This window comes from Pteropus alecto, unplaced genomic scaffold (assembly GCF_000325575.1).
Source record: "Pteropus alecto unplaced genomic scaffold, ASM32557v1 scaffold98, whole genome shotgun sequence".
Classification (NCBI taxonomy): Eukaryota; Metazoa; Chordata; class Mammalia; order Chiroptera; family Pteropodidae; genus Pteropus; species Pteropus alecto.
Window position 1 is genome coordinate 1320334 of NW_006443570.1, and position 9217 is coordinate 1329550.

Below are 9217 nucleotides of genomic sequence, written 5' to 3' on the forward strand. Positions count from 1 at the left end.
ATGGGGTGCTGCCCAGGGGACTGCTTCACCTGCTGCGGCCAAGAGCAAGACTGCTGTGAAGAGTGCTGCTGCGGGCCCTCCTGCTGCGGGTCTTGCTGCGGCTGCTGCGGGCCCTGCTGCGGGTCTTGCTGCGGCTGCGGTGGCTCGGGCTGCGGTGGCTCGGGCTGCGGTGGCTCGGGCTGCGGAGGCTGCGGGGGCGGCTGCTGCGGGTCTTCCTGCTGCGGATCTGGCTGCGGGGGCGGCTGCGGATCTGGCTGCGGGGGCGGCTGCTGCGGGAGCTGCTGCGGATCCAGCTGCTGTGGCTCCTCTGGGTGCTGCGGCCCTGTCTGCTGCCAGCCCACGCCTGTCTGCGACACGAAATGAAGACTTTTTCTCCTTCCACTGAAGCAGTCCTAGGGAAAGCCCCCATCTGCTCCAGGTGGAGACCCCTCGTCTCCAGGTCATTCTACATCCCCTCAAACAGTGTCCTGCCTCCCGTGTTATTTGTAGAGGAGGCTGATTCTCCAACGCCTGCCCTGGTGTTTCAAAGTCCTGAGAACAAGAGCCATAATGCTGGTGGGGAATTAAAGTTCAGTGTACCCAAAGTGATCCCGGAAGCTCAAAGGGTGAATCCCCATGGCTTGATTTTCATGAAGTTAAATGTCTCGTCACTCTAAGACATCCTCTTATTCAAGGTGTCTTTGGGACTGACCCCTCTTCTTCAGCTTTTTGCTGCTTTTGAGATACAAAAATTACTTTCTTAACGTGTGAATAAATTCGAGCGTGCTGGCATAACCAAATTAGTTCTTCGGCCTCTTCCTTCGCCCCCTGTTGGGCAGTGGGCCAGGAAATTTTACTCTGGCATCCACATAGAGGTTTTGAAATATAGTTTATGGATCAGCTGCATCAGAATCACCCCGGGGGAGTTAAAATGGGAATTCTGGAGTCTTCCCTGAGACATGCAGAATCAGAATCCACATGCAATTTGTGTTTCTAACAAGAACCCCAGATAATTCTTACGCACTGAAGTCTGGGAACTATGATGCACTTGGGGAGGCTTTTAAAAATACAGATTCTTGGGCTTTGCTGCTAGAGATTTTCTCCATTAGGTCTAGGGTAGGGGTCCCAGCTCCTGGGTGAATGCCAACGCTGACCAAGTTTAACCTTGACCAAGGGACATGGCTTCCTTCTGCAGTATAGTTCTCCTAGAACGATTCTGCTGGAGGGCTTCAGGTGCGGTCAGAACTTCCTGGCAAAATCAGAGGCGATGGCTTTGGTACAACAAACTTAGTTCTGAGCGGGAGGGACTCCCGTAGCAAAACTATGAGAACACACAGGTTCAAAGGTTGTTCTGGGGAGCCCAAGCCCTTCCTCCAGCCTCATGCTTTGGTGAAGTCCCGTTTTTCTGAGTTAGGGTTTTTTGTTTGTTTGTTTGTTTGTTTTTGTCCTGGAATCAGCTGTATTTCTTCAGCCTGAGGCCCAGGGATGAGAGGGGTGATTGTCCATCTGCTAGGTGGGGCCTGACCCACCTAGCATGTATGGATCCAGCTGAAAGGTTAAAATTCAAGAGATGGTTGATTCAACCTCTTGCTGAATGTGACTTTGAGCTACATGTGGGATAAAACTAATTCTACTCTTGCCCTGGGAGAAGAATATTTATTTTTATTCCTACAAAGCAATGTTTTATTCAACAAACAAAAATATTTTTCTGATTACAAGCATAGCAATGACCCTTAAAAATATGAAAAAAAAAAACCAGAAAAATGTAGAGAAGAAATAAGAACCACCTGAATTTTCAGCACTCAGGGTTTATTACTGACATATATCTTTCCAGACTCCTTACTAAGCATATTTACAAATAAAACTGGGATTATGCTGCTTTTACTTTTTTGCCTTTAAAATTTTTGTTTCATTTTGTATGAGCTAACTTTATTGGGATGTAATTTACATATAATAAAGTACTCCCATTTTAGTGTACAGTTTGATAAGATTTGACAATCGTATATATTTAAGTAACCACTACTGCACTCAAGATATAGAACTTTTCATCATCCCTCAGATTCTCCTGTGCCCTTTTGCAGACAATCCTGCCACCCAACTCCAGTCTCAGACAACCATTGATTTGCTTTATGTCACTATAAATTTCACTATTTCTAAAATTTCATATAAATGAAATCATACAGTATGTACTTTTAAAACTATTCATTTATGTTGTTGCAGCTATCAATAGTTCATTCCTTTTTCGAATAGTATTACATTGTATGACTAAATTATATTAAAAATATTTATCTGCTGATGGACATTTGGGTTGTCTCCAGTTTTTTTTTTTTTGCTATTATTCATGAAGCTGTTATGAATATTCATGTGCAAATTGTCTTTTTATTCTAGCAAGTGTCTAGTGATAGTTCATTGTGTTTTCATTTTTTTGTTTTATTAAAAATCCTAGCAGTATTAGTAGTGTCTTGCTTTGGAGGAGAATTCAAGATTTGACTCTGCCCTGGTTCAGTTTTAGGTTACTATTTAGATCATTTTGCTCTGGCTTGAATTGGCCTCCAAAGAACTGGCTCTTTAACCTCCAGGACAAAGCCACAGTCAGAGCAGGAGCATGCCAATGGGACAAAGTTGCCAAGAGGTCAGTTGGTTTACACCGAGTAATTGTGATTCAGAGCGGCTAATTCTTCAATTGCTCGTGACCATGGTCTCCTGGATGAGTGAGCGGAAGGTAGTAATTTCTTTGAATTACCGACAGAGAATCGCCCTTCTTAGTTGTACACAGAGGTCCTCATTCATTCACTCAATAAATATTAATTGTGAACTGCCTCTGTATCAAATACTGCTCTGGGTGCTGGGTATACATCAGTGAATAAACAAAATCCTTGCTCTCCTGGTGCTTACAAAATGTCAAGAAGGACTAGAACTACAAAAAAAAAGAAGAAGGAGAAGGAGAAGGAGAAGGAGAAGGAGAAGGAGAAGGAGAAGAAGAAGAAAGAAGAAGAAGAAGAAGAAAGTAGGAATGGGCTACTTAGTTAAAACAGCAGCTTATTCCACTTAGCAGGGAAGGATTCTTTGAGGAGATGACATTCTAGCATAACAGATGATGCTATGCAAGTTCCTCAGCTGAGAGGGTTTATGAGGGATTTTGGGGGGAGGGGGTCCATCTCCATCAGGAATTTCATTGCTGGTTTAGCTGAGGAAGAGAAGGTGGATGGAGAGGAGAGGACCTGAAAAGGTGGGGATCAGGGTCTTGGGGGCTTCTTCTCTGACTTACCCTCTGCAAAGCTGTCTTAAGGTCTTCTTTCTCTATTGTCTGAGAGCCACATTTCAAAGGATGGCACTCTCTGTTCCTAAACTTCCACTTTCAACTACTGAGTCCTGTGGATTCTGCTTTTTAAAAACACCTCATATCATTTCAGTCCCGAGGCCACTACCCAATGCAGGTTGTTACCATGAAGTTTTCAGGTAATTGTCTCACATCCCTAATAGTCTTCCACTTCTAGACTTTACCTCCTTCTCCAATCCAAAGGGCAAACCTGGTCAAGTTACACCCCCTGCTTAAAAATCCCAAATGTCAGCATAACATCCAAGTCATTATTGTGGTTCATAGGCCTTTCATGATTGAGTGCCTAGTCACCCCTCTAGTCCCATCATTGTCCCTTCCTGTCCCCTTGTACTTTTCATCCTGGCTATAGAACCATCTGCTATTCCCCAAATGTATCATGCTTTTGAGAAGCTTTCCCTAACTTCCCAAAGACCGTGTTTGCGTTTTTCCAGGGTACCCCTAGAACACCCTGTGCATCCATGTATTGTAGCACCTGTATGTCTACTGTATCACAATTGCTACGTACGTACCTGTCTCTCTTCTAAACTTGGGCTCCTTATGGCTGGAATTGCAACTCATTTATTTTGTATCCCTCACACAGAACCCAATGTTGGATAAGTTGAATGGATGAATAAAAGAAAAATTGAGCGAATGATTGCATAAATTAATGAATGAAGAGAAGGATGATGAACGGTTCAGCTTTTCCAAAAGAGAGCTAGCCTTTTGCATTGATGTTGAAAGCACATGGTGGAGGCACGGTAAAGCCTTGGTGAACAAGGATGTCAGATCTTAGTGTTTAGAAACCTAGGGTTTGTTTCTCATCTTACGTCTGACTTAAGAAGTAACACTGATACAATGCTTTGAGAAAGCTTTGCGTTCTTTGCTGTTGTTCACGATGTCTTAGTGAAAGACCCCTCGTCTTTTCTCTTTACCCTTTGAGTCTCGGAGGTATCTTTCTTTCAGGAGCTATTAAATACAGATGTCATAAAGTTGTACACCTTAAATTTACATAATGTTAATTACCAATGTTATCCCAATAAATCTAATTTAAAAAGATTACTAAAGGTAAGAAGGACTCTGGGGGGTCTACTGAATGCCTGAGGCAGTGGGTGAGTGGAAGGAAAAGAGGGAAGAGAAGCAGAGATGCTAGGTCAAGTGCTTTCCTGGCATCGGAGAGCCAGTAGTGTTGGGCAGGGAGGATCATAGAACAGGATGCAGGATAGCATTGTGGGCTAAGCCTGTGACATGTGGCTTTGACAAGGACTCCAGAGAAATTTCTGTCCAGACAGGATGGTGAGAAGGAAGAACAGCTCTAGATTAGGGCAGAGCTGAGATCTTTAGCAAGTGACAAACTTTTTGATTCCAATCCCGTTTCCTTTTCTTTATCTGTACTGGGGGAAGAGGAATCCCATCTCATAGGATTGCTGATAGTTTTAAATAATATCATTGCTATAAACCTCAGTCATTTAAAATCCAGCCCAGATACCCTCTCTCCCACAGAGCTCCTCACTGCTCCTCACTACTAATCCCTGCATGTCTACTGAGTTTATCATTGCAGTGAGTGTGCCGGCATGCGTGTCTGCCCACCAGAGAGTGATATCCACAAGAATGAGTGAGTATGTCTTATTCACGGGCATCCCATGCGTCCAGCCCAGGGCCTGGTACAGAGGATTAGCAGATGGATAAATTATAAGTTCACTCCTTCTTCCCCTGGTCGAGATGCTCAGAAACACAGGTCATTTAGCTTGGTGGTGATGATGCTTATTCCAAGATGACCTGTAGCTCCAAGGATTCCAAATTTAGCAAGTCAACAAACAACACAGCTTCTTTATGGGTAGATAAACAACTTCAGGTCAACAAACCTTGGCATAATAAGATGTTCCTCTGAAAACTGGCCCAAACAATGATGAGGAAAAGACACAGGAGCTCAAAACAGCACGTGCTTGTGAAGGGATATAAAAGCGAGGGCCTCAGATAGCTGCCCCAGTCAGGTAGCATCCTCACAGCACTTACAAAGGAGCAGAGCATCTTCATCATGTCTGGAAACTGCTGTTCTAGAAAATGCCCCTCTGTGCCAGCCATCTCTCTCTGCTCCACTGAGGTGAGCTGCGGAGCACCTGTCTGCTTGCCCAGTTCCTGCCGGAGCCAGACGTGGCAACTGGTGACTCTTCAAGATAGCTGCGGATCATCTAGCTGTGGTCCACAGTGCTGTCAGCCCTCCTGTCCTGTGAGCAGTTGTGCCCAACCTGTGTGCTGCGAGGCCACCATTTGTGAGCCCTCCTGCTCTGTGAGCAGCTGTGCCCAACCCGTGTGCTGCGAGGCCACCATTTGTGAGCCCTCCTGCTCTGTGAGCAGCTGTGCCCAACCCGTGTGCTGCGAGGCCACCATTTGTGAGCCCTCCTGCTCTGTGAGCAGCTGTGCCCAACCCGTGTGCTGCGAGGCCATCATTTGTGATCCTTCTTGCTCTGTGAGCAGCTGTGCCCAACCTGTGTGCTGCGAGGCCACTTCCTGCCAACCAGTCCTTTGTGTGCCCACTCCCTGCCAGCCCATCGTCTGCAAACCCAGCTGCTGCCAGCCAGTCATCTGTGAGCCCAGCTGCTGTCAAGCTGTCTGCACCGTGCCTAGTTCCTGCCAACCAGTGGCCTGTGAGCCCGCTTGCTGTCAGCCGGTGTGCCCCACGCCTAGCTGCTGTCCATCCGTCTGCTCTGTGGCCAATAACTGCCAGTCTGTTTGCTGTGACTCCAGTCCTTGTGAGCCATCTTGCTCCGGGCCCAGCGTCTGCCAGCCTACCTGTGTGGCTCTGGTCTGTGGGCCTGTCTGCCTTCGTTCTGTTTGCTGTGTTCAGAGCCCTTGTGAACCACCTTGTGTCTCCAGCACTTGCCAAGAGCCTTCTTGTTGTATCTCTAGCACCTGCCAACAGCCCTCTTGTTGCGTCTCCAGCATCCGCCAACCCATATGCTCAGAGCCCAGCCCCTGCTCACCAAGTGTCTGTGTGCCTCGTCCATGCCAACCCGCCTGCTACCTAGTCAAGCGCTGTCAGTCCATTTGCCGTGAGCCTATTGCTTGTCCAGCTACCTCCTGCCAACCTGTCTGCTGCCGCCCAGGGTCTTCTGCATCTGCCATCTGCCAGCCAACTTGTCCTCGGACTTTCTACATACCCAGCTCCTGCAAACGGCCTTGTACGACTTCGGTTTCCTACCGTCCAATTTGCCGCCCAATCTACTCTGGACCACTCACCTATAGGCAGCCATATGTGACGTCCATCTCCTACCGTCCTGCCTGCTACCGCCCTTGTTACTCCATCCTGCGCCGCCCGGCTTGTGTCACTTCTCTCTCCTACCGCCCGGTGTGCTCCCGCCCACCTCGTGCCGACTCCTGTAAACAAGATTGCAAGCAGTCCACTTCCAGCCAACTGGATTGTGCTGACTCCACGCCCTGCAAGGCAGAAGTTTCAAATGCCAGTTCCTGCCAGCCCCCTGAGGCCAGACCCACTAGCCCAACCACCCATGTGGCCACAGCCAGCCAGCTGGATGCCACCAAGCCTGCTAACTGCTGAACTGACCTCAACCCACCAATTCCTGTAAAGCTAACCTTCGACTAGAGAGAAAACTTGACTGCCCTCCGCGAAGCTTATCATACCTTAGCTAGAATCTTTTCCTTTCTGCACCATTATTTGCCATCTGCTTATGTTTCCAAGAATGCATCAGAAATGTCCAAATGTAGGCCTCCTGGGCAGAGAGGGGGACATTCTGGGTTCCTTTCTGCTGCTGCCATCAAGCTGACAAGAGCTGTTTTACCACATCATCTCAAGTCTCTTTCCCGACATAAATTTTTTCTGTCCTCATGAGTGTGCTCCCTTGCTATCCAATAAATGTGGCTAAGTTGAAGTGACACGCTGTTTTCATTGCTCCTTTGTCAGTGCCACATTCTCACCAGCTGACTCGCTTCATCTTTGACAGCAGCTCCATTCATCCATTCACCCATCAAATGAGACTTTTAGATAGCTGCTAGGGCCAGGGACTGTGTTAAGCACTAGGTATGAGAAGACGAAAGTCTCAGTCCCTGCTCTCAGAGGAGCTCATTTCTGTTGGGGAAACAGACACACAATTAATTATACTCCATCGTGCTAAGTACTGGGAGAAAGGTAAGCACAGGGCATTGTGAACTCAGCAGGGCATGGGGAGCGGGGGAACCGAGGAAGGATTCTTGGGGACTGTGATACTGAAGACTTGTCTTGCAGCAAAAGTAGAAACCAGGAAGGAAGAGCTTCCCAAGCAGAGGAAACACGTACGGATGAATGGGGCCTGTGAGCACACTGTTCACTAGGCGAAGCTTGAGCAGACATGTGCTTAGAGGAGTGGTGAGCTCCGAGGTCAGATGAGTAGGCGGTCACCTGCCCTTGCAGGGCCTTGTTTGCTGGACAGAGGCATTTGGGTTTGGTGCAGGGCTGACAGGAAGGCATTGTAGGGCTATAGTTCAGGGCAGTGACATGAAGGGCCCTGGGTTTGGAACGTCCCTCTGACCTTGATGTGGAGACCTGCATGGAGGAGCATGCTCTTGGATATAAGGAGACTGGAGAGGTAGCCGGTGGCTCTGGGGTCCACAGTGGGATGAAAATAAGTGTGTGTGTGTGTGTGTGTGTGTGTGTGTGTGTGTGTGTGTGTGTTGGGGGGGGTTCATATTTACAATAAGAGAGGTAACTGGATGTCCTGTACAAGAGCTTTGGTTATGTTCTCCTAGTCCCCATAAGACACATTTTTTTGCATAAACTCTATACATATCCTCTTATAATCTCTAAGGATGGCATCTCTTCAAAGTGATCATCTCTTACACTTAGTGCACGGAATAAAGGGCCATCTCTTGTCTGCAAGGTACAGGTTGGGCTATTTATTCTAAGCACAGGAGAGAATAGACCAGGGCTTTTCAACTTCGGCCCTATTGACGTTTTGGGCTGGATCATTCTGTGCTGTGGGGCCGTCCTGTGCACTGTAGGATGCTAAGCAGCATCCCTGGCCTCTACCAACTAGATGCCAGTAGCATCCCCTGTTGTGATGACCAGAAATATCTCCAGACATTATCAAAATCCTCTGGGTGTGTTCATGTGTGCAAAAGTGGTTTGAGAACCACTGGGTTAGACAATGGCAGATGGAGAAAGTCAAAAGTGAAATTTATCCTGCCACTGGAACTGGAGTTACTGTCTCATCAGGGTATTGGGATGTATCTCTGTTTCCTTCCAGAGTCAAGAGAGGTGTGGGTCAGGGTTTTATATCTCTGTGTCAAGCACGGACTCATTCTTTCAAATAAGTTACAGCAATCTGTGAGGTAAAATTTCTTTCTTCCTTTTTTATGGATGATGAATATGAAGGACAAACAATCCAAGTGCTCATTAACAGAGATAAGAAATTATGGTATGTTCATGCAATAGAATATCATGCTGTAGTGAAAAAGGACTGGACAGTGGCTACATGCAACATGTAATGTGGATTGATATAAACAAGCCTCAGAGAACACATATGTATCTAAAGTGCAAAACAACATACACATACATATATCCACATATGTATGAGTATATATCCATGTATATATATATATATACAAGTATATACATTATATCATACATACTATATATAATACATATTTTATATATATTCACAAGGGAATGATAAACACAAAAGTCAGCATAGACACATCTAGTAAATAACATACAAATGACTAAAACACAGTTTTGTCTAAAGCTCATTTTTAAAAAATTTATTTATTTAAATTAGTTTCAAGTATACAGTACGTTGGTTAGACATCTGTATAGTTCATAAAAGAATCCCCTCAAGTGCTCCCGACCTCCCCTGGCCCTCCGCCTAGCCATCATATTAATGCTAACTGCATTCCCTATGCCGTGCTCTCCATCCCTGTGACAACTAC

General features: G+C 46.4%; 2 protein-coding genes across 2 annotated transcripts; both read left to right on the top strand.

Annotated features, from left to right (window-relative positions):
- On the top strand, positions 1-363 carry LOC102894362 (keratin-associated protein 17-1). Its single transcript, XM_006924648.1, has one exon. The coding sequence runs from the start codon at positions 1-3 to the stop codon at positions 361-363; it is 363 nt and encodes a 120-aa protein (XP_006924710.1).
- A 4970-nt stretch (positions 364-5333) lies between these two features.
- Positions 5334-6854, top strand: LOC102894614 (keratin-associated protein 16-1). The gene has a single exon (XM_006924649.1). The coding sequence runs from the start codon at positions 5334-5336 to the stop codon at positions 6852-6854; it is 1521 nt and encodes a 506-aa protein (XP_006924711.1).
- The last annotated feature ends 2363 nt before the right edge of the window (positions 6855-9217 follow it).

Excerpts from the sequence above, each read along its gene's own strand:
- LOC102894362 (XM_006924648.1), top strand. The coding sequence starts at position 1 with ATGGGGTGCTGCCCAGGGGACTGCTTCACCTGCTGCGGCCAAGAGCAA.
- LOC102894614 (XM_006924649.1), top strand. The coding sequence starts at position 5,334 with ATGTCTGGAAACTGCTGTTCTAGAAAATGCCCCTCTGTGCCAGCCATC.